The sequence below is a fragment of the Pygocentrus nattereri genome, chromosome 19, assembly GCF_015220715.1.
Source record: "Pygocentrus nattereri isolate fPygNat1 chromosome 19, fPygNat1.pri, whole genome shotgun sequence".
NCBI classification, from domain to species: Eukaryota; Metazoa; Chordata; class Actinopteri; order Characiformes; family Serrasalmidae; genus Pygocentrus; species Pygocentrus nattereri.
Genome location: NC_051229.1, coordinates 4,409,141 through 4,435,540, shown reverse-complemented (window position 1 = coordinate 4,435,540; position 26,400 = coordinate 4,409,141). Strand labels below are relative to the sequence as shown.

Genomic DNA, 26,400 nt, shown 5'->3' with positions numbered 1-26,400 from the left:
AAGGAAGAAAGAAGAAAGGAGCAAAAGAAATAAAGACAGAAAAGAAGAAAGAAAGAAATGAAGGAAGGAACACAAGAAAGAAAGAAAGAAAAAAGAATGAAAGAAGAAAGAAAGAAAAGAAGCAAGGAGCTAATAGAAAGAAAGAAAGAAAGAAAGAAAGAAAGAAAGAAAGAAAGAAAGAAAGAAAGAAAGAAGGAGTGAAGCAAAAGAAAGAAAGACAGAAAAGAAAGAAAGAAAGGAAGAAAGAAAGAAAGGAAGAAAAAGGAAAAGACAGAAAGAAGGAAGGAGTGAAAAAAAGAAAGAATGAAAAAAGAAATAAAGAAAAGAAGGAAGGAGCAAAAGAAAGACAGAAAAGAAGGAAGGAGCAAGAGCGAAAGAAAGCAGGAGCGAAGAAAAAGAAAGAAAGACAGAAAAGAAGGAAGCAGCAAAAGAAAGACAAATAAAGCAAAGAAAAAGAATGAAAGTAAGAGCGAAGCAGAACAAAGAAAGGAAGAAAGAAAAAAGAAAGAAGGAAAGAAAAAGAAAGAAAGAAGGAAGGAGCCAAAGAAAGAAAAGAAGGAAGGAGCTAAAGAAAGAAAAGAAGGAAGGAGCTAAAGAAAGAAAGAAGGAAAGAAAAAGAAAGAAGGAAGGAAGGAGCCAAAGAAAGAAAGAAAGAAAAGGGAAAAGTGTTTTTTTATCTCTTTCTCTGGGTTTGGAGGGTGAACTGTAAGAGCTCCGTTACTCTCAGATCGCCAGATGACTTTACTGGTTAGAAACCAGCTTGAACGAGCAACACTGTCCGCCAGTATAGTGAGAGAATTTGACTCAATTCAGTCAATTAAAGCAAGTACAAATGCCTATAATGGTGTTTAATGATGTTATAATAAGCTTACAACCATCGCAACGTGAAAATATTAGTCATATCGACCAGAGCCAACAGAGTTTCTCTGAGCCTTTCAGCTGGTTGTGTTTAAGCATCTTTAGAGGCGTCTCCTGCATCAGGGCCGTTCTCATGATGCCCGTGGGACCAGCCTGAGGAGCTCCAGAGCGAACGGTGCTGACGGCCTGGACGCTGGAGCTCAATGATTAAAGCAGAACTTCAGCAGCTCCAGAACTTCCCTCTGCCCTCAAGCACATATCTGCCACTGCTGGAAGACAGGAGAGCAGGGAGACCGCATGGACAGGACAAATTGGTGTGGAAGGCTACGTACCATAGGTAGCAAGATCCTTCAGTTTCCGCAACAAAGATCGATACAGTACCGTGAGGCAATCCTTCACTGGTTTAATTTCCATTCAAACACAGACATTAAGTTCAAGTTATTATTTTTCAAGAGGCTTTTCTGGGGAGATTGGATAAAAGATAGAGCATAAAGAAGGAACAAGTCAAGTGAAAAAAGCAGAAATGATTAAAAGCTACAGAGACAGTGGGGCTCCTAACAACCACCTGAAAGAGCTGGTAGACACCAAAACTGCCCCCATCAGATAAACAAGACTTAAAGCTTCCATCTTTGAGAGAGAGGAGAAGATCAAGCTGCTTCAGATCAGAAAACATCCACAGGTGTTTCTGTCCATCCTTCCACTAGCCACGTTTACATGCAGCCTAATAATCCGTTAATAATCCGACTAATAGCTCAATCAGAACAGAATACGTCCATGTAAACACCTCAATCGGAATACTCTAGTCTGATTGAGGCCATTCGGAATACAATTTCTGACCGATTGAACGAGGTGGGTAATCCTGTAAATCATCCGTTAAACAGAAGAATAATATCCGTGTAAACGCCTGTATCCGATTACATTCCCTATCGGAAAGTCGAAGTCCGTTCTGCATGTGCGTCGCATCACAGTGAGAGTTTATACTGTTCAACACAGCGGAGCAGAAACTGGTCTGCAGATCAGAGTTCATGCTCTGTTCTTAAAAGACGGCAGTGGGACAGATGTCCAGCTTATGTGTCTTAGAACACGACGGCCTTCTTTAATAAGGAGATGTGAAGGACGTTTTCCTGAGTCTCACATCATTTAAAAGTAATGACAACATCAGTGGGGCCTGGAAAAGTCTAAAAACTATCTCTGGACACAAGAAACCCGACCCCCAGGCTGTAGGGGATCAAAAATGGGTGAATGTTCTCAATCTGTTTTTCAATAGATTTGATCACACCCCCAGACACAGTTGAACATGTTCAACATGAGCCTGAAGCTTGGGAAGGTACCACAACTGTGGAAAACATCTTGAGTGGTACCGGTGCCGAATAAGCAGCAACCAAAGGACTTCAGCAGCATTGGAGTGGGTGATGCAGTTGTCTACCTCCTACACAGAGCTCTTTCTCACTTGGAGAAGCCTGGGAGCTCTGTGAGAATCATGTTCTTTGATTTCTCCAGTGCTTTAAACACCATACAGCCTAGACCCCTAAGGAACAAGCTAGAGAACACAAGGGTGGATCACTACCTACCAAACAGGATTCTGGACTACCTCACCAACCGACCACAGTATGTGAGGGCACGGGACACTGTGTCTGACATGGTGTTCAGCAGCACAGGGGCCCCGCAGGGAACACTCCTGGCACCGTTCCTCTTCACCCTGTACACTGTAGACTTCATGTACAGCTCACCAAACTGCCATCTACAGAAGTTCTCTGATGACTCAGCAATAACAGATGAGGACGACAGAGAATGCAGAGAACTGACTCAGGACTTTGTGGACTGGTGTCTGAGGAACCATCTCCTGATCAACAAAGTTAGGGTGGTGGACTTGAACAGGTGGACTTGGACAGTGAACATCCAGGGAAGGTTACATTAAGAGGGTGGACTCTTATAAGCACCTGGATTTTCATCTTAACAATAGACTGAACTGGTCAGAAAACACAAGTGCACTTTATAGGAAAGGCCAGAGCAGACTCTGCCTGCTCAGAAGACTGAGGTCATTTGGAGTGCAGGGGACACTCCTGAGGACCTTCTTTGACACCGTTGTGGCATCAGCCATCTTCTTTGGAGTGGTCTGCTGAGGCAGCAGTATCCCAACTGCGGACAGGAAGAGACTTGACAGGCTCGTTAAGAGGGCCAGCTCTGGCCTGGGTAGCCCCCTAGACCCAGTGCAGGTGGTGGGAGACAGGTGGGTGTTAGCCAGACTAGTATGCATGCTGGAGAACAGCTCCCACCCCATGCATGAGACTCTGGCAGCACTGGGCAGCTCCTTCAGTGACCGGCTGCTTCACCCCAAGTGTGTGAAGGAGCACTTTCGCAGGTCCTTCCTTCCTGCTGCTGTTAGACTGAACAACCAGCACTGTTCACAGTAGAATCCCCTCCACCCACCACTGGACCTCACGCATCTACAGAATGATATACAGATGCGATATAATCAACAATCCATGTGCAATATACTTTAAAATATCTCTATAGTTTAAATACTGAGCTTTCTATCTATAATTGTTTATATTGCAACTCCTCACCATCCCATGTGTGACATAAACCAGTACCTCATGTGCAAAACTCCATGTGAATTTCAGGCAAAATATCCTTACAGTGTAAAGATCTTAGCTTTTTAATGTATTTAATATTTTTTATTTTTGTTATTTTTTGTGAAGGATAGAGTTTATATTTTTTTATCTTATCTTTCATGTGTAGTTTTAATATACACTCGCCGGCCACTTGATTAGGCACCCCTTGTCAGTAAATGGTTGGACCCCCTTTTGCCTTCAGAACTGCCTTAATTCTTCGTGTCAGACTTTCAACAAGGTGTTGGAAACGTTCCTCAGAGATTCTGGTTGGTTATTTGAGTTCCTGGTGCCTTTCTATCATCTGGAACCAGTCTGCCCGTTCTCCTCTGACCTCTCACATCAACAAGGCGTTTTCATCCACACAACTGACCGCTCACTGGATATTTCCTCTTTTTTGGACCGTTCTCTGTAAACCCTAGAGATGGTTGTTTGTGAAAATCCCAGTAGATCAGCAGTTTCTGAAATACTCAGACCAGCCCGTCTGGCACCAACAACCACGCCACGTTCAAAGTCCCTTAAATCCCCTTTCTTCCCTGTTCTGATGCTCGGTCTGCACTTCAGCAAGTCGTCTTGACCACCTCTACACGCCTAAATGTAGTGAGCTGCGGCCGTGTGATTGGCTGATTCTAATACAGTGGCCAGTGAGTGTATATTGTCTTTACAGTAAAAAGTAACAAACTGAAAAGGAAAAAAAACCTTCAGTACTTAACAAAGTTAATTACTTGCTTGTTGATTCTTTTCTTGTTACTTCTCTTTTTTTGTTGTTCTCCCTTTGCTGCTGTAACACTGAGAATTCCCCGTTGTGGGACTAATAAAGGACTAGCTTATCTTATCTTAAATACACAAGTGCCAACTGGAACCTCATCTCACTCTCACTGGACCTCGCTGTCATGGTAATGTTTACTCTAAGTGGTACCCCAGGTATGCGCGCCACTTTGGATCGGATTAGTTGTAGTGAGCCAGTAAACAAAGATTTTCATCAGATTGTCAAGTAGAGAGAACATATAAACACCTCTGTCTCAGTCAGAATGTGTTCAATCGGATTGGCAAAAATCTTTGCATGTAAACACAGACACTGTGAGAAGACCACTCAGCGCTGTGGGTCTGAAAGGACGTGTAGCTGATCAAGAAGAACCTCACTGAGAAAAGGAGACGGACACATCAAACAAAGAAGCTGAACGATGGACTGACCACCCCAGAGTCCAGACCTCAACATCACTGAATGGGTTTGATTACTTCAGAAAACGATCAACCAGTTTCTAAGACTGAACTTTGGAGGTGCGGAAGCTGTAGTCAAGTTAGTGAGTGGACACTGTTCTTTTTAGTTGTTGAGGCTTCTGTTAAATTTGTTTTCTGCTGAAAATGAATCGCTTCAAGGCTGTTTTGCCTGCGGGTGGTCTCTTACATTTGCATAGTACTGTACGTATTGTTGCTGTTGGAACAAAACCTTGTATCTTTACAATGTTCACTTTATAGAAGAAAGAAAAAAAATCCTAAAGTCATTTGTGAAATTGATCCACTCAACATATAATGCGCAATGAAAAGGGCAACAAGTGGGCTTTTTGGTGTTTCTTAAAAAATGCATTGTTAGACAACACCATGGGTTTACAAAGTAATACTTGAATGCAACTATATATTTACATACAGTACTGTAAGTACAAAACTATCCGCATTGTCGCTAGAAATAAGGGAGTGAGTGATGGCTGGTTTTGTACTTTTCCACATCATGACACCGGACAGTACCTGACCACTCTATCAGAAATCCCATACCTTGCTCCTGGCTGGTGGTGGGTGGTGGTCAGTGAGAAGAAGTACCAGGTAGGTGTTTCTAATAAAGTGGCCGGTGAGGGGAAGTATAAGGTAGGTGTTTCTAATAAAGTGGCCAGTGAGGGGAAGCACAAGGTAGGTGTTTCTAATAAAGTGGCCAGTGAGGGGCAGTACAAGGTAGGTGTTTCTAATAAAGTGGCCAGTGAGGGGAAGTATAAGGTAGGTGTTTCTAATAAAGTGGCCAGTGAGGGGAAGCACAAGGTAGGTGTTTCTAATAAAGTGGCCAGTGAGGGGCAGTACAAGGTAGGTGTTTCTAATAAAGTGGCCGGTGAGGGGAAGTATAAGGTAGGTGTTTCTAATAAAGTGGCCAGTGAGGGGAAGCACAAGGTAGGTGTTTCTAATAAAGTGGCCAGTGAGGGGAAGCACAAGATAGGTGTTTCTAATAAAGTGGCCAGTGAGGGGAAGTATAAGGTAGGTGTTTCTAATAAAGTGGCCAGTGAGGGGAAGTATAAGGTAGGTGTTTCTAAGCATGAAAATTAAAGCAAAATATACAAGTTTTCATGAATTGTTCTTATAAAGTGTCTCAGCAGCCAAACGAAACTGCCACCAAGAGCCTTTTCTGGAGGTTTGACTGACGCAGACACCTCAGTGTGAAAGCAGCGGAAAGAGAGAGTCCTGCGTTCTTTCACTGTCCACTCCCCGCTCTGCCTCGGCCATTAGAGGTGTTTCATGTGCCAGGTCTACCTGTCAGTAATGATGAGGTGTCTCAGAGCGGGATCGGCCGCTCTAAATCAGCACCGCAATAAAGCACACCTGGAGCTGCAGCGGCCTGGAAGGCCTGATCATTGCCAGACATGCTTTTATCCAGGGGTGTGAACTCTGCACAGAATATAGAGTAATATATTTACGGTATCAGTGTTGAGTCTGCTTCTACACCCTCAGCCTTCACTCAGAAACAACAGGGTTTCCCAGCAAAGCCCTGAACTCTCGGTTCCTCCCTTTGGAATATATAGTACTGATTGACTCAGTTATGGGCCTCTGTATATCAAGCATATAGAGGCATCCTGGATGTGGGTTTTACTGCATATTAAAGTGCTCTTGGTGCAGAACCCTCATCTAATCACAGCATGTCAGCGAGTGTGAAATCCGAGCTTATAATTTAATAATCCCTCTCAGGCAGAAGGCTAGATTTCATTACTGTCAGCGTCCAGTCACTGGAGACTTTCAGAGAAATAGAAAACTGCCTGAAAGACGCTTTGGTTTACCTCCATAAATCCTGCAGGTTCATTGTTCTTTTTTCACTTTGCTTTAAGCTACACTCACTGGCCACTTTATGGGCTCTATCTACTCTATAGGTCCACGATGTAGGTGTACAGTTACAGATTGTAGTCCATCTGTTGCTGTATCAGCCCCCCTCTCCCCCACTCGTCAGCTGTCAGCGGCTGACCACAGGACCACTGTTTTCCAGATATTTGTGGGTGATGGACCATTCTCTTTACCATAAAGAGACGCTTTCTCTTTATGGTACAGACACAAAGCCGCTCTAATTAACCCCACAGCACAACACATATATAGATATGCAGCGTATATATCTCTATTGCCACATCACAACCTCGTATCTCCTAAATAGTAGCTTTAGAGGAGAAAGAAAAACATACTTTACTTTTAGTGCAAATCAATGGAACCAGACATTTTTCCATGTCATTTTGAGCCGTTTCTTTTAGTCCATTCATCATGAAATTTACACACGATGTAAAGGACAACAGGCATTTTCAAATTATGCCAAAAACTGAAAAACAACAAAAAAACGGAGATACGAGGTTTTGTTCAGACAGCAGCGAGTTTTTTTTTCATTCCATCTCTATATGCATATATATATATATATATATATATATATATACACACTGCGATTTACTAGGCTCCAGTACCCCCCCCCCCCACGACCCTGAGGGAGAAGCGGCTTAGAAAATTGATGGATGGATGAATGAATATATATATATATTTATATATATATATATATATATATATATATATATATAGAGAGAGAGAGAGAGAGAGAGATAAGCATATAGTAGTAAAATTAGTTTACACAACAAAATAACGCACCCCAGCTAATTTAGCAGTGTGACCTTTCACTTACATTCAAATTTAGAAGCTTGCAACAGCATCTATAGAAATGGGCGGAGCATGGAGAGGTCGGTCGGGCGGCCTGTAAGGCTGCAGCTTTTCAAAGCAAGTCACCTTAGATGCAGGCAGCTGGAAAGGACCACAGACATTTCCCCTTTTATCCCTTTATCTCTACCATCTTTTTCCATTAATCGCAAAAGGGCTTTAATATGATGCACCTAAAATCCACGGCAAACCTGCAGCATTATTCCACACGATCTTATCATGTGCTCAGATTCCTCCAGTCATGCCACACGCGCAGAGTAATGGGCAGTGAAATGGGCAGCGTGGTGCTACAGGTCCGTGACAGTGGAGGCAGGTTAGTGCAGAGGCTTTATTTCTTTATTTTTGCTTCTCAAACGCAGTGGCCACTGTTTGCATTCCACACAAGCATGTAGTTCAGCACTTCCCTCCAATACCACATCCTCTACATACAGCAACACAGCCTGCAGACCACACGCACACAAATTATGCCATGGGGTTTGCCTTGAGACTGACACCCACCACTACATTGAAAACACATCCTGTACAGGGAGCGGCCTTAAATATGGCCTTAAATATTTCGAGTCGGTTATTCATTCAGCCTAATGAGAAACTGTACAACGGACTCGGTTTATATCACAATACCTACATTTAGAGTCGGTTATTCATTCAGCCTAATGAGAAACTGTAGAACGGACTCGGTTTATATCACAATACCTACATTTAGAGCCGGTTATTCATTCAGCCTAATGAGAAACTGTAGAACAGACTCGGTTTATATCACAATACCTACATTTAGAGTCGGTTATTCATTCAGTCTAATGAGAAACTGTAGAACAGACTCGGTTTATATCACAATACCTACATTTAGAGCCGGTTATTCATTCAGCCTAATGAGAAACTGTAGAACGGACTCGGTTTATATCACAATACCTACATTTAGAGCCGGTTATTCATTCAGTCTAATGAGAAACTGTAGAACGGACTCGGTTTATATCACAATACCTACATTTAGAGCCGGTTATTCATTCAGCCTAATGAGAAACTGTAGAACGGACTCGGTTTATATCACAATACCTACATTTAGAGTCGGTTATTCATTCAGTCTAATGAGAAACTGTAGAACGGACTCGGTTTATATCACAATACCTACATTTAGAGTCGGTTATTCATTCAGCCTAATGAGAAACTGTAGAACGGACTCGGTTTATATCACAATACCTACATTTAGAGCCGGTTATTCATTCAGCCTAATGAGAAACTGTAGAACGGACTCGGTTTATATCACAATACCTACATTTAGAGTCGGTTATTCATTCAGCCTAATGAGAAACTGTAGAACAGAGTCGGTTTATATCACAATACCTACATTTAGAGTCGGTTATTCATTCAGTCTAATGAGAAACTGTAGAACAGAGTCGGTTTATATCACAATACCTACATTTAGAGCCGGTTATTCATTCAGCCTAATGAGAAACTGTAGAACAGACTCGGTTTATATCACAATACCTACATTTAGAGCCGGTTATTCATTCAGCCTAATGAGAAACTGTAGAACGGACTCGGTTTATATCACAATACCTACATTTAGAGTCGGTTATTCATTCAGCCTAATGAGAAACTGTAGAACAGAGTCGGTTTATATCACAATACCTACATTTAGAGTCGGTTATTCATTCAGCCTAATGAGAAACTGTAGAACAGAGTCGGTTTATATCACAATACCTACATTTAGAGACGTTTTTTATTCAAGCTGGGAAAATATGGAAAGGTCACACATAATGTGAATAAATAACACATTTTGACCAAAAGTGATGAATAAAGTCAAGCCGGGTGAAAAGAACAGTAACGAATTAGCCACCATGCTAAAATTAACTCAATTACACAACAATTAACTTGATTGCACGCTACAGTCATGGCTACAGCTTCTCACTCGGCTGAATGGGATAGTTGACAGAGTTCTATAAAGCTTGTCCAACCTAGCAACAGTTGCTATGAAAGAATGCACCTGTAGCCGAAGCAGAGAGGTGAACTGCAGGCCTAGAGATTCTCAGTGAATCACCCTCACTCGCTCTGGACAGCGTGCCGTGTTTCAGTGATCCTTTCCTCTCCTTTTTGAAGCGTCTCCTGAACAAACAGCTTTAGCTTCTCTCTCTTCATCGGAGCGTCTTGCCTTTCGCTACAATACCCAAATACAGACATGATTAAATGCATTTTAGGAGGGAATGACAGAAAGGGAACAGTTGGGTGAGCAAGTCCTTAAATGGGAATAAATTAAGGGGGAGAGGGGCAACGGAGGAGATAATATTTCACTCCAGAGGTTCTGTCTGAACGGTCAGAGAGAGAGAGAGAGAGAGAGAGAGAGAGAGAGAGAGAGAGAATGAAAGATAGAGAGAGAGAGAATGAGAGAGAGAAAGACAGACAAAGAGAGCGATAGAGAGAAAGTCAGAGAGAGACAGTCAGAGACAATGAGAGAGAGAGAGAGAGAGAGAATGACAGAGATAGAGAATGAGAGGGAATGAGAGAGAGAGAGAGAGAGAGAGAGAGAATGAGAGAGAGAGAATGAGAGAGAGAGAAAGACAGACAGAGAAAAAGAGCAATAGAGAGACAGTCAGAGAGAGAGAATGAGAGAAATAGAGAATGAGGGAATGAGAGAGAGAGAGAGGGGAGATGAGAGAGGGAATGAGAGAGAGAGAGAGAGAGAGAGAAAGAGCGATAGAGAGACAGTCAGAGAGAGAGAGAGAGAGAGAGAATACGAGAGATAGAGAATGAGAGGGAATGAGAGAGAGAGAGAGAGAGAGAGAGAGAGAATACAATAGAGAGAATGAGAGAGATGTAACAGCTATTGAACAGTCTATTAAAATAATCTTAATTTAATAATCTTAATCTCAGAGATCATATGACTCAGTCAGACAAACAATCAAACAAAAGTAGATGTTATTTTAACAAAGCTGAACAAACATGCCGCCTGTAGACGCTGAGCTTTTTCACTACAGCTCAGTCTATATTATAATACCTACAGCGAGAGCAAGCTGATGCAGAAACCTTTTGAAGGGTCCAGTCAAGCTCAGGATCAAATGATTAACCCCTTAATTGTCCAGTGCCCAACGTTTTTTTCTACACTTCTGTAAGGAACGGCTCGGGCAGCTTCCCTGAAGTCACTGTAGTTACTGAACAATAAGCCTGAACATGCAATAAACCTGGGAGGTTAAGGGTTTAAACTAAGCAGATGCTCTAATTATTTCTTCCTTTTTAGTCTCTGAATGAATCCTCAGGTATATTCAGGTTTCCACTCTGACCGGCCCATCCTCACCACCCTGTACTGTAGCTGAGGTCTCATTTGTTCAAATTAAGGTCAAGGAGGGGGAAAGACGGCCATTAGCGTGTCTGGATGAACAAACGACATTCAAAGCGTTTCCATGTCGCCCCGGTTCGACCCCAGACTGGCTTCGAGTAATGGCCTGGCCGGCCCTTTCAAAGGCTCCGACGGCATCATGATTAATGCATCTGACCTGGCAATTGCAGAAGAATACAGCTTATTGTATTAAAGAACTGCTTCCAGCCACAAACACAAACAAGCCTACTTAACATTCCTCAGCAAAAAGCAAAGAAATTTGGGGCTTTTGGTGAGAGATGATCTGATAAAGAGAAAAGGTAATATCGTTCATCAGTTTCTGCGTGCTGTAATGTGAACAGGGGACTGGAGTAAAGTATGAAGCAACAAGCTGAGAATCAAGAGCCAAATACGGTCCTGTTCACTTCTGAATGATGTTTTATAACACAACTGTAAAGTGCATTCGCTTGATTGCCCGAGAGGCCTGAATGGAACTGGTAGTGAATAAAGCGACAGTCCATTCAAAGGTTTCATCACAGCGAATGGTTGTTTTTGTTATTGGTCTGGCTATAAAATACAATATGTTAAAGCACACCAATTTTCCAAATAGCCACTTCCTTTATTATTTACCCGGTAAAATCTCAGGCTTAAAGGCTCGATCAGACAAGATATGTTTGGTGTTCAAATTTTGCTTCTTTTTGCTTGCTTGCTCACACTGGAAGTCAATAGTCACCCAAATATTTTCTGTAAATAAAACCCCAAAACATCTCTAAACCTGCTCAGACACAGCCAACTCTTCATCAAAGCCATGCAGACTTGTTGAGGGCACAGTATGACTCACTGTGAGCTGTGAAAGTGAGCATCACCGTGCGGCTGAACGATGCAGGCAGCCGCTAAAGACAATTCCGGCAGGCGTACGCAGGCAGTTTGGTAGTAACGGAACACGTACAGCGAGTGTGTTTACATGCACTCAATAATCTGACCATAATCTGATAGAGAGAGCTAGATTTTTAGCTCAGTGACCCGATTTCTCAGCGCTGTGAACTCTTGCTCTGATTTCTTTCAGATTTCTCAGTTTGCTCTTGTGCAAAAACAGACGGCGGTACCGGAAATAAGCGAGCAGCGTCACCGCGAGACGCAGCAAAACACTTTTGGAGTGACAATAAAGGCAAAAACATGCTTGACGAAATGAAGGATTTAAATTGGGGCAGTCGTGGGCTGGAGGTTAGGGAACCAGCCCTGTGACCGGAAGGTTGCCGACTCGATCCCCTGACAGACCGTAACTGAAGTGCCCTTGAGCAAGACACCTAACCCCCAATTGCTGCCCGGATGCTGTGGATCGGGCTGCCCACCGCTCCGGGAAAGTGTGCTCACTGCCCCCTAGTGTGTGTGTTCACTAGTGTGTATGTGGCGTTTCACTGCATGGATGGGTTAAATGCAGAGGTCTAATTAAACAGCTGGAAAATGGTTCTAAATTCTAAAAAAATCTTCTAGATCAGAGGTCACTAATAGGTGGACTGTGGTCTGAGACTGGACGTGGACCTGAACCGTGCCTGTAACTGACAAACTATGGAGAATTATTTAACGTTGATGGGGTGGTCCTGTTTTAATCTGCGTAGCTTTTCTAGCCTTTACGGTACGACTTTAGCGGCCCAGGAAACTCACAGACCAATCGCATTCGTTCTAAATATCACACGTGACGCTACTCAGCCAATCAGATCTGTGCTGTGAGACTCGAGTGAGTGACTCACACACAGGGGAGGGACGAGGAGAGAAACAGCAGTCAGAGAAGAAAGTGAGCCAGATTATTTCACATGTCGTGCTCTAAAAAGAGAAAACTGACAATAAATGTTGAAATATGACTGAATTATTTAATCTGATATTCAGCTGTCGACTGTATTAGATGTTGATATTCCAACTAGGCAACTTCAGTAAACAGTATATGGCACTGAGTCATGATGCAGGTTAGACATTACGATGATTCGGACCTTTGCTTAAGGAAATTTTCTTGATCTGCACCTTATTGACTTTTAATTAAAGACCCCTGTTCTAGAGGATGCATGTTCATATTTTCAACGTGGCAAAGTGTTTTAATAAAAAAAGAATTTAAAAAAAGTGCCGTGGCATGAATTTTTGGTTTTACTGTACGTTTACGTCATGTCTTCTTCTGTGAGTTTATTAGCTGGATGCAAAGCAGAAATCTGACTACTGTCTGACTTATGTAGACCCAGAATTTCCCCATACTCATTATTAAATGCATGTAAACACGCTAAGTGTGACATAATCACTATACAAAAAAAAAACCTGTACCAGAGCCGGTTCAAGAGTCTGGCCTCTTCCTGTTTCACTCATTACATAACTGCAAAACACCGGCGGGCGCCCGTGAGCGAGTTCTCAGTGAAAGTGGGTGAAAGGAGCTCAATGGCTAAAAGGTTGGCTGGCGAGCGGAGCAGCTCATTGGCTGTTTGTGCTCCCTGACGTCATGAACGTGCATGAGGTCGAGTTTAAAAGCTCTTAAAAATATAACCACGTTATTAAAATGTGTTAAACGATTTTAGCCTGGTCTTTTTTCAGGAAATGAATGTATTCTTTTACATTTAAAAAAGGTTTCAACATTTATGAACTACGATTTTGCTCAAATGCTCCATCTTAACCCATTCGTTCTGGACTCGCTTGGCAGCGCCCCCTAGTGTTCGAGAAACCCGGACAACATTACGGAGTGGTAGTTGTCCTCTCTACGGTACAAAAGACCATAATCAGATTATGGGTATGTCCTGATCTTACCAGCAGGATTACATTCAAACCACATGAACACAGATCCGTCACCTTTTATCTAAATTGACTTTTTGTATTAATAAATCTTAATAAATCTTTGAATCGTGTAGATTTGACGAGTTCTTAATTTGGGGGAGAGGGTGTGTGGAGGCCTCTGCCTCACAGCAGGAGCTCACAGTGTTTTATTTGGCCAGCCAACATGGTCAGAACTGAGATCTGCAGCGTTTTCCTGAAGACATCTGAACCAGCAGCAAACTAATCTGATCTGCAAATAAACTGTTCATTCTCTTTCTGTGAAATTCAGTGGAGGCCCTGATGTGGTGTTTTTTTAGTTTTTTTTTTTAATCTGGTATGCACCAGATACTATCAAGTGAGCACCTAATACTATGTGGAGAGCACCCAATACTATCAAGTGAGCACCCGAAACTTTTTTGTTTTGGTGAGAACCAGATACTATCAAATGTGCGCCAGAAACTATCAAATGAGCACCCAATACTATGTGGTGAGCACCCAATACTATCAAGTGAGCACCCAGGACTAAGTGGAGAGCACCCAATATTATCAGGTGAGCACACAATACTATCAAGTGAATACCCAAAACTTTTTGGTGAGCACCAGATAATATCAAGTGCGCATCAGAAACTATCAAGTGAGTTTATCGGTTCAGTTATTAACTGAACCAATAAACTTACATTATCATCTTTACGTCGCTTTGTTTTGTTTTTTTCTACTAGTATCAGGTGCTCACTTGATATTATTCAGTGCTCACCTAATAGTATCGGGTGCTCACCTGATAGTATCTAGATTTTAACTAAAAAAAATACACCACATCCCATCAGGGCCTCTGTAAAATTCTACTGTTTAACTAGTTATGAATGTGAAAGTTAACTTGGCAGATTTTAATGCTGAAGTGAGCTAACGTTAATGAAAAGCTCTGAATCGTGAAAAGAGGGGAAAAAAGAGTGGCTGGGTTTCGTTTCCGCGTGAATTATTTCTTTCTTCAGTAGTTTTTGAATGATGGTGCAAAATGTTCATTTGAGTAACTGATTATTATCTGTAACTAAGATGATCAACTTTCTCTTCGTTTTCATGTGGAATTAAGGTCTTTTACACGTTGTTGTCTGATTAGGGAGCGTCTGTAAATTACTATCATCAAAGTCTGAGCACAGCACACAGGAAACTTGATGAACCAGTACAGCCTTTTAGCAGAGAGAGTGCATGAGGGACAGTTAGCTTTCAGATTGACCTCTATTTGTAGGTGTTGTTGATGAAGGGTCTCAAATTAGATGACGTATTGATCTTTTGACTTTAGTAGAAAGATTTTTGAACAAATGTTTTGTTTGCGTGAGGCACAATATTTCAGTCACTTATTGTCTATTATTCTGTTTCATAAAGCAGTTTTGGGTTTGCTTTGTGTGAAGTTACATTTTCAGTGAAAAAGTGACAGAATAGACTTTTAAAGTAATCCTCCCAACCCTGTAAGAACACTCTCAGAAATAAAGGTACTAAACTGTCACTGGGGCAGAACCCCTCTTGTCTCTGGGGTGGTTTCATCAAGGGTTCATCTCAGTACCTTCAGTCAGGGAACATAACTGAACCATCATACACTGAAATGATCTGTTCTAAGCTGCACTGACTCCACACACCCCGCCTCGCCTCCAGGCTTTTATTCTACTGCTCTGTTTTAAAACATTCAGTTATGAAAAGGAACAAAATACCAACTTTTCACCTGGAGAACCTGATTTAAGCTCCACAATCGGACCTCAAACCCACTGCTGGAGCTTTGAGGGAACATTTACACTGTTTGTACCTTGATGAGCGAAAATTGCACCTGCATAGAACCTGCATTTCCAACAGAGTAAGGATACAGACCCCAAAAAGACGGCTCTTCAAGGGTTTTTTAGTAAAGGCTGTAGTTCCGTTTTGAACCATGAGTTATATTTAGGACCATTTCATGCTTAAATGATTCTCTATATGGTGAAATTTTTACCTTTACGGTACGACTTTAGCGGCCCAGGAAACTCACAGACCAATCACATGCGTTGTAAATATGACACATGACACTACTCAGCCAATCAGATCTGTGCATTACGGTGAGCATTGAGAGTCGAGTGAGCGACGCCAGACGGGAGGGACGAGGAGAGAAACAGCAGTCAGAGAAGAAAGTGAGTTAAGAAGTTATTCCACATGACGTGACTCTAAAAAGAGAAAACTGGCAATAAATGTTTTTGAAATCTGACTGAACTGGACTTTATTTGATCTGATATTCAGCTGTCGACTGTATAAGATGTTGATATTCCTGCTCGGCTACTTCAGTAAAGTAGCAGGTTAGACATTATGATGTTCTGGACCTTCGCTTGAGGAAATTTTCTCTAACTGGACCTTATTGACTTTTAATTAAAGGCCCCTGCTGTAGCCCATTATTAGTAAACTCATGCTTTTTCAGCACAGACCTAAAACTTTGCCATAAAATTTAAAGTTTATACACCAGTTGAACAATTAAAGGGCCCATGTCCTACACGCCTCTTGTATTTTACTTTTCAGACTTACATCTGTGTGCCTTCTTGTATCAAGTTAGGTTAACATTTAGTTTTAGTTTATATTTAAATTTTTATTACACCCTTATATAACCTAAGAATAGCTCAGATAGTTCTCACTGAAATCCCTGTACGGACGTAATAATAAGCCTCAGGAGGGAATGGCCTGGGCTTTTAAGGGGTTAATTTTAGATACAGCACATTAAACAATGTCATACCATATCATGCTCATAAGATATACCTTTCATTACAAGGGCTCAGTTGTGGAATCACCCATTTAGTAAAGCCTGAAATAAACACTCGCACCGAGTACTGTAGCTCACGAACAGTAGGCTTGTGGCTCCTGAGCAGCATAAGCAACATAGTGAAGAGTGTCTCATTACCAGCACAGTGGTTTCTAATTCATATGAATGGATTTCAATTGATATGAAATATCGTGCGGTCATTACACGTACTGAATAAAATAGCCTCAGCCTACTGCTTTGTTTACAGCGGCTTCAAACGTGGCTCTGCCAATCAGACCGTAGAGCCGGAACTCTGTTTTATAAACAGCTCCAGACCCGGCCTGCCCCGTGGCACTGAGAGCTGTTCTTACTCTGGCTTGGCCTGTGCCACAATCAGGGCAAATTACCCAGCGGTGTCAAAGGCTAAGCTTACAGGGACAATTTGTGGCTATAACTAGACTGAAGCAACAATTACGCTGCATTCTGGAGTCAGCAGAGAAATAGCTGAAGGTGGTGCTTGGGGGGTGGGGGTTGGGGGGGGGGGGGGGGGGGGGGGTGTGGGGGCGTATCAGAACGAATGGGTCAAACTTTTTATCTTGTAACCACAAGGGGGAGGGAGTCAGTTCCAACTTTTCAAGCAGAACATCTGTGGTTTCATTAGTTTTCCCCCAAAAATGTCCTGTTCTAACTGTCATGTCAGAGGCCTTGATGGACGGCCTGAAGGGAAGCGGGGCAGAGGCATTAAAGGGACGGTCCAGTGAAAAATCAGATGTACGCAGTTTATGTCCTTAACCCAAATGGAGTTGATCGGCCGAGAGAAGTTCTGAAGTTCGCCTCTTTAGTTTTGCGTTGGCTAACAAGTAATGGAAGCCTATAGCTCACAAATTAGCATGGCGCTAACTGCATTTTTAAATCGAAAGCAAACTTTAGATGCCAAATCCTGACTGTACTTGGTATAAGGGGAAAACTGAGAACCGTCTCTTTAATACTTTAAGCCCATTATTATTAGTGGTTGGTTAGTGTAGTGGTTAACACCTCTGCCTTCTACACTGTAGACTGGGGTTCAATCCCCACCTGGGTAAACACCCTACACTATACCAATAAGAGTCCTTGGGCAAGACTCCTAACACCACCTTGGCCTCCCTGTGTAAAATGATCAAACTGTAAGTCGCTCTGGATAAGAGCGTCAGCCAAATGCCATAAATGTAAATATTAGTAAATTGGTGCTATTTTTCAGCTCAAACTTTTAACTTTGCTATTTACAAATAAAATAGGTGAGCAGAGTGACGTTTCCCATGACATAGGCTTTTTAAATGAACAATAAGTGAGTTATTAAAATGTCCATAAGTATAAGCCTTTTACACTGGACCTCGGATTTAAAAGCATGCTTTGTGGAGACTGCTCAGTAGGATCAAAGTGGGAATGACCAGCTCTGGACATTTCTGTGTCCACAGGCATACTTTGTCCAGCTCAGGAGCACAGAAGGCCTCTCAGATGGCCCCCAGATGGCAGCGCTGACCCTCAGCGAGGTCAGCTAAGGCCAAACTGTGTCCTTTTTGAGGAAAAGTCGCAACAGACCGTAAGTCAGCGCTGCTCATTCATTCAGTTACAACCCGCTCTTTCAGGCAGGGATGGGAAAAGATACCAGATAAGATTACGATTTACGTGTTCACGCGGGCACATACCAACGCAGATTACTCAAATATTAAATTAATTAATTATACTGGCCTCAGAAGTTTGGAGACTAGTTCATTTTTAATGTTTTTATACAAATGATATAATATCACTTTGCAATAACTTACTATACTGAACCCAATCAGGTTTATTGAGAGGAAAATAATATCGTGCATGTAAATATTTGTGCAAGTTTGGGAACAAAAAGCCAAAGCCACGCCCATTTTCTCCCCGAGTGATGATGTCAGAACCCATCAGGATTCAAAAATTTCAGGGGTTTAGAGCAACTTTGCCACCAAAAGAGTTTCAATATGTGCTTTTAACCACAGTTCAGGAAAGAAAACCGTCATAGCATTATTATTATTATAGATAAAACCTGCTCTCATATCAAGGACACTTTGACGGGCATGAAGCTGAGTGTTGAAGATAAACAGATACAAAGCATTAGCACGGCTGCTTTACGATAAACTAAACCTTTGCTGGCTTGTTGAAAAATAACAGTGCGAGAACTCATATTTCAAAGTTGGAAGGTGTCCCCAAACTTCTGACAGACAGTCGCTAAAGCAGCACTATGCACAACCAAGTGAGTCTGCTAATACACAGTTTGTCACAATTAACATGTGGTCAGTACAGTGCTGTGAAACAAATCAGAGACCAGCCTTCATCTATTTAATTTCAAGTAAAAAAAAAAAAAAACAGCTGTTCATTTTTCAAGCAACATTTCTGAGAAGATTAGATCTAAGATAATCCACTTAAGGAAGGAGAAAGTCAAAGGAAAAGAGCTACAGAGACAGTGGGGCTCCTAACAACCACCTGGAAGACCTGGTCGACACCAAAACTGCCCCCATCAGATAAACAGCGCTTAAAGCTTTGGTCTCTGAGAGAGAGGAGAAGATCAAGCTGCTTCAGATCTGAAAACATCCACAGGTGTTTCTGTCCATCCTTCCACTGTGAGAAGACCACTCAGCGCTGTGGGTCTGAAAGGACGTGTAGCTGATCAAGAAGAACCTCACTGAGAAAAGGAGACGGACACATCAAACAAAGAAGCTGGGCGATGGACTGACCACCCCAGAGTCCAGACCTCAACACCACTGAATGGGTTTAATCACTTCAGAAAATCTAAACCAGCTTCTAAGACTGAACTTTGTCTGCAGATTCTTTGAGGAACTGAAAGCGAGCCTCCTGAAAAGAACGGAAGCTGGAATTAAAACACTAAACACTCAGTCCTCTGAGATTAGATTTAGTTGTCGAGGCTTCTGTATAGTTTTCTGCTTCCTTCCCTAAATGAAGGTGATCTCTGATGTTTGGATCAGGCCTGAATTGCTGTTCAAATCATCACATACTCATTTAATAGCTTAGATGTTATTGTCCAGATGGTAAGAATATTCAAACACATCTTTAAACACAGACATCGCTGCCTCTCCCCCACCGCCAGCGCATATAGACACAAACTTTCTCCACCAACTCTTTCAGCGTCAAATGCCCATTTAACTGCACAACCTCCGACAGGTTTATGTGGCCTGATCTCATGGCCCTGCTTGAGGCCAACACACCATTAAGAACATTAAAACTCACCCTTCAGGCTCTAAGTCCGACATGTCAAACTCAAGGCCAAGTCAGGCCCATGACACGGTCAATTTCGGCCAGTAAAATTATTTTAATTTTCTATTCTTATTAGCCTGCGATTGACTGGTGACCTGTCCAGGGTGTATTCTGCCTTCCGCCCGATGACAGCTGGGATAGGCTCCAGCATCCCACGCAACCCTGAGGGAGAAGCAGCTTAGAAGATGTGTGTGTGTGTGTGTGTGTGTGTGTGTGTATGTGTGTGTATTCTTCCTAGCCTGATTTCACCCTGAGATGCACTACAGACCCCAGCATGCATTGCAACACAGTGTGCGTTCTGACCCCCTGAACAACAATCTATAGACCAGCAGTTACACGCAGAGAAAAGAAGCCTGGTGTCTGGTTCAAGCAAATAGGTAGTTTTAAAAAAGTTAAGAAAGCAATTTATTTTTATTTAGAATTATTTTTGAATAAATATTCAATGCCTGTTTTGCTGTTGCAGTTTGGGCATATTTTGAATAAACGGTGGCCCGTTCGGGTCAAGGCAAAATGTCAAGAAAAAACTGGTCCACAGATTTGCTGGGATTTTTTCATATGGCCTTTTTAGTGGCTGAGTTTGACGCCACTGCTCTAACTACTCGGCGCCTGTTCTTCTTTGCTGCTCTGCTTTAAATAGAAGTTTGAAAATGAAAATGAAAGAACATTCCTATCATCACTTTTTCCAGGGTTCTTTAGTAAATGCACTGGTTACATATAGAACGCTGTGTGTGTTTACATACAATCCGAATCGGATTTCTGCAGTTATCCGATTACTCAAATGGTCGTGTAAACAGCACACTCTGATTTCTTAGATCAGTGTAACGTCTAGAATTTGCTAAATTTCCTTGGGGATCAATAAAGTATCTATCTATCTTTCTAGAAATCTGATTGTGTGGTTGGTAGGTGTAGTGGTTATCACCTCTGCCTTCTACGCTGTAGACTGGGGTTCAATCCCCCACCAGGGCAAACACCCTACACTATACCAATAAGAGTCCTTGGGTAAGACTCCTAACACCACCTTGACCCCCCGTGTAAAAAAAATAATCAAATTGTAAGTCGCTCTGGATAAGAGTGTCAGCCAAATGCCGTAAATGTAAATGTAATGTAAATGTTTAAGAATCCGATAAAGAGGCTGGATTTTAGCTCAGTAATCCGATTTCTCGGTGCTGTGAGCTCTTACTCTGATTTCTTTCGGATGTCTCAGTCTAGGCATGAGCAAAAACAGACGGTGGTACCGGAAATAAGCGAGCAGCGTCGCCGCGAGACGCAGCGACACTGAAACCAAATACATACCTGACAAAGTAAAGGATTTAAATATTCTTCATCTTCTAGATGATGTGTGTTCATATTTTCAGGTAAAGCGGCGCAATGTTTTAAAAAAAGCTGATTACTCAAGAGCACGTAAACACGTTGATCGGACTGCTGACAAAATCAGTTTTTCTGCACTTATCAGATTGTTGAGTGCATGTAAACACACTCACTGAAGACAGGACTCACTGAAGTTTTTATCTATGACGGGAAACCAGTTTATGGTTCTTTAAGCAAAGGTTCTACATACACTCTCAAATATAAAGGTGCCAGAAATGTTTCTCTACACAACGAGAAGATGCCTTTTCAATGGATGGTCCATGTTTGTAATGGAGATGGTTTATTTTAAGAACTCTTCTAAAGTTGAAAGAACCTCTACATGAACTAAAGACTCTGGGAAGAACTCTAAAAGTTGGTAAAGAATATTTATATCATGCAAAGCCTTTAAAATGTTCTTCACACTCACAAATCTCTTTTCAAATGTGGTTCTGTAGAGAAACAAAAGTGGTTCTTCTATGGCATCCTTAAGTTCAGTACAAGCAGTTATTGTGATAAGTCACACAAACTTGCAGAACCCTTTTTGCTAAGAGTCTTGTGTTCTGGGAAAACCCTTTAATTGCTATAGAACCTTAGCATTACATGGACTGCAAGGTTCTTCGCACTCATATCTCATTTACATCATTGCATTTTTTTTTCTGTGGTATTTTTTCAAAGAACCCTTTTTTGACGCTCTTTAGGCCATAATGAGCAGAAGAATAGAAAAGGTCCAATATTATGGAAATAAAGCTTATTACATTAATGTAAACAATATAATAGAGGGCAGTCGTGGGCTGGAGGTTAGGGAACCAGCCTTGTGACCAGAAGGTCGCCGGTTTGATCCCCAGAGCTGACAGCACATGACTGAGGTGTCCTTGAGCAAGACACCTAACCCCCAACTGCTCCCCGGGCGCTGCGGACTGGGCTGCCCACTGCTCTGGGCAAGTGTGCTCACTGCCCCCTAGTGTGTGTGTGCTCACTAGAGTGTATGTGGTGTTTCAGTTCACGGATGGGTTAAACGCAGAGGTGAAATTTCCCCGTTGCAGGACTAATAAGGGTCAATTAATCTTATAATGGCAATGTTACATTAACAAAACTATCAATATCGTCATTGTTAAAATACAGTTAAAATACCATACTGTTGAAAACCAGAGCTATTTTACTGATAGATTTCTATTGAACCTTCTGTACAGGGATGGATTACTGGGGGTCCACCAAGGCTCCTGACCACGAGGGTCTCCAAGGATCGTCCACTACAGATGCAAACATTAGATAAATGAATAGCCCTTATATGTAATGACTACATAAATGCTGACACCCTGTTTGTATATTCATAATAAAATGAAAAGGCCTCCGTAACGCAAATGTAACTACAAGAGATAAATGGCTATCGTGCATGATCTGGTTAGGGGGTCAGCGTAGCTCTCTGGAGACCATCTGAGGCACCTTCTGTGCTCCTGAGCTGGACAAATTATGCTTGTGGACACAGAAATGGCCAGAGCCGGTCATTCACGCTTTGGTCCTACTGAACAGTCTCCACATAGCATGCTTTTAAATCTGAAGCCCAGTGAAAAAGGGCATTTATGGGGCATTAGGTATGAAAAAACAGCCACTAACAGCAAATGCATCACAAAATGAAGTAGGATATTTTTTAGTTCTTAGAAATATATCACATTTTGTATTTTTTGGGAAATCAAACACTTAAAAGCTTTAAATTTGCTGGTGTTTTTAGGACACACCACAGAAAACAGCTCATCTTGAGCTATGTAAAATAAGGGGGCCAAAAAGAACCAAAGCCATTAAAGAACCGCTATTGATTCCCCAAAGAACCTTTTAGTGTAAGGTTCTTTAGAAAGCCATTTTGGAATGGAATGTAAATGTTTTAATTTGCTACAGAAACTTTTTAATGATATGATTCTTCAAACCTTTAACATCAAATCTCTTTATTTAACTGTGGTTCTTTAAGGATTCAAAAGTGGTTCTCCTAAGTAAGTAACTGTGTCTATGGTCAGTTTTTTTGTGTTGTGTCCTAAAAATACTGATATTCACCAAAAATTAAAAAAAAAAAAAATCTAAATTAAAAAAATTGAAATTTCACCTGAACTAGTATAATAGACTGAACTATTTTTACTCAAACTATTCTAACTACTTTTGAACTATTTTAACCTGTTTTGTTGAGTGAAAATAAGTATTTAAGAAAAACAGCCATAATTCATTTTTCCATAACCTCTTTATCCCTCAGAATTAAACCATCTGGTTTTGTAACTGTGTTTTGAAGACTGATGTTTGCCAGTGAGATCGGTTCTGATTGGCTGTGCCACATTCAAAAATCAATTTCCGTTTAATTTCAGCAACAGTAACTGGGGCTAAACTGCTAAAGTAGGCTAAAGAGGCAGACACATGCAAACACACTGGTTTTTGTGACATCACAGAAACAGCAAAGTCAAAACAGGCTGTTTTTACAGCTTAGTTTCTAAAATACGGACCAAAGAGTAAAGAGTACTACATGATACAGTACATAGTATATACTATATTAAAATAGAGGAGATATAATTTTCCATAATATGGGCCCTTTAAAGTTGTTTTATATATTATTTGTGGGGTAAGGGCTCCTGCATACACATTTCCTGTATTTCCTTATAACACCAAATAATCAACAATTTACAATTGAAATAAATATGAAATGATTAAGGCCATATGCTGCTGTTTACTGTGCAGATCAAAACTGTGTAAACGTGTAGAGATTTTTACTTCCACTGTTATGTTTTTACATTTCCAATAATCACACATGGTTACTGGCCTTTTTTAAACTTACTAGACTTATTAAATTGAATAATTCTCCAGTATATCCTTGAAATCAGTGCCCATCCCGATTCTGTACACATCACCGCTGGATCACCCGCAGTGTGTCCGTGAGAAAAGACGCAGACGCTGTGCTGAACTGAACAGCTCAAAGCAGCCTCACAGAAACGCACTCGGACGTATAATCAGGCGAAAACCTAACAAGCGTGACGTTCTCTGCTCTGCTGAGCTCATATGAAAGTACAAACTGACTAGGAGATGCAAATCAGAGTCACTGCATGAGAACTTCATACCCGCAACGGGACGATACAGCAAACATGGATCTGAAACATTATCACTCAGCCTCATTTACTCATTTACATCAGACTAATCACAAAATGAGGCATGTATGATATTCCTTAGCTATCAAAAATATATCACACTTTGTATTTTTTGGCAAAACGAATATTTAAAAGCTTTAAAATTGCTGGTGTTTTTAGGACACGCCACAGAAAACATAGTTTATCATGAACTCTTTCAAAATGTAAGGTGCCAAAAAGTCCAACACCATTAAAGAACCACTTTTGGTTCCCCAAAGAACCTTTTCGTGGATGGGACTTTTGTAAATGGGATGTAATGTAAAGGTTTTAAATTGCGAAACAAATTTTACAATATGTGAAGAATCTTTTACGCCTTTAAAATCAAATCTCTTTATTCAATTCTCATTCTGTAAGGAACCAAAAGTGGTTCTTCTAAGTAAGTAACTGTGTCTATGGTCAGGTTTTTTGTGGTGTGTCCTAAAAATACCAAAAAAGAAAAAAAAATATATATATATATTTTTTGTTCATATATATATATATATATATATATATATATAAACAAAGATGTAGTGCTTTAAAATGTCAAATTAAAATAATGCAAATCTCAAAATTTCAATAGACTGAATTTTTTTTTTGGACTGAAAATAAATCCACAATTACTGTTTATTTGCTGAATTCAATAAAAAAAAAATCCTACAACATAAGAAGTGGCCTGGGCATAAAGTTAAGGCACATTTCATATGTTAAGTTTTGAAATGATGCTCTAAAATGTTTACATTTAATTTTATATTTAACATTTTTTGTGTTTAAGTGTGTTCTCTGGCAACTGTATATCTAATAACTACATAACATTGCGCAAGTTGAATTTTGTAATTAGCTCAGTATGAACAGTGTGAATAATCTGCCTCTGAGCTGGACTTCAGAGCACTTCATCCAAACCTGCCAATGTCCACTGTAACGTCCCGCTGCAGGGATGAAACTGATGAGGTGTGACTTAAAAACAATTTACTGTGACTTAAAAATAGTTCATGGTGATGTAGAAATCGCTGATCGTGAGTTTACTATGTTAAAGGTGTATTCTGAACTGGTCAGTTAAGGAACTTTAGACTCAGTTGTAGCAGAACGACCCGCTCTACACTCTCACTCTGCTCCATTACAGACTGTTTGGAGTCTGCAGGGGAGGTACTGAATCAATATGACACCGTTCTCAGCCTTTCTGACACAAACCAGAGAGTTACAAACAGCAGCACCTTCAGCCGCCAAACACACCCCGACGCTCCACACACAGTCAAAACAGAGCTGCTGACTCGCTCACACAACCAGCCCAGACCCAGCCAGAGCACTTATCAGCCTCGAATTAAAGGCCAAGTCTCATCAGAAGTGAAAGTGAGAGTTGATAATGAGATTAAAGCTGCTTACCCAACATGCCGAGCGTGTCCGCGCGCGTCTCCGAACCCAAAGTCCACGAGGCGTGAGGAGCAGAAACGGTGAAGCTGCGCAGGTTAACACTGCAGGAGCTAAACTCCACACAGGCTTTAAACAGGAGGAGCAGCAAAAGCAGGAGGAGGAGGAGGAGGAGGAAGCACCTCCCTCTGGGGCCAAGCACTCTTACACCACACCAATCAGTACCAGCAACAACAATAATACTAATACTACTACTACTAATAATAATAGCCATAATACTGACAACTGTGATTTCCTGTAGTTCCTGAATGTCACTGTTAGACTGTACAACAGCCCACAGACAAGCTTGTTCAGAGTAAACGAAAATAACTGCAGCCACGACAGCGACACCAACTGCAGCAACAACAAGAACCACTGCAACAACAAAACAACAACTAAAGCAACAACAGTGACAACAATCGCAGCAACAACAGTGACAACAATCGCAGCAACAACAGTGATAACTGCAGCAACGATAACAACCACAGCAACAACAAGAACCACAGCAACAACAAAACAACAACTAAAGCAACAATAGTGACAACAATCGCAGCAACAACAGTGATAACTGCAGCAATGATAACAACCACAGCAACAACAAGAAACTTAGAAACAACAACCAGAATGACCACAGTAATAACATCAACCTATGGCAACAGCAGAGGCAGCAACTATAACAACAGCAACAAAACACTGACCAAAGCAACCACAGTGACAACAACCGCAGCAACAACAGCGACACCATCTGCAGCAACAATAACAGCCACAGCAACAACAAAACATCAACTAAAGCAACAACAGCGACACCATCTGCAGCAACAATAACAGCCACAGCAACAACAAAACATCAACTAAAGCAACAACAGCGACACCATCTGCAGCAACAATAACAGCCACAGCAACAACAAAACATCAACTAAAGCAACAACAGTGACACTATCTGCAGCAACAACAGCCACAGCAACAACAAAACATCAA

At 41.4% G+C, this 26,400-nt stretch overlaps 1 protein-coding gene across 1 annotated transcript in view; it reads right to left on the bottom strand.

Annotated features, from left to right (window-relative positions):
* LOC108442547 (artemin) overlaps positions 1-25,499 on the bottom strand; it is a 39,852-nt gene extending 14,353 nt beyond the window's left edge. Inside the window, exon 1 of the mRNA XM_017722630.2 lies at positions 25,399-25,499. Within this exon, the coding sequence (XP_017578119.2) occupies positions 25,399-25,405 (7 nt within the window). The 5' untranslated portion in view covers positions 25,406-25,499. The remainder of the gene's footprint in view (positions 1-25,398) is intronic.
* Positions 25,500-26,400: the final 901 nt, after the last annotated feature.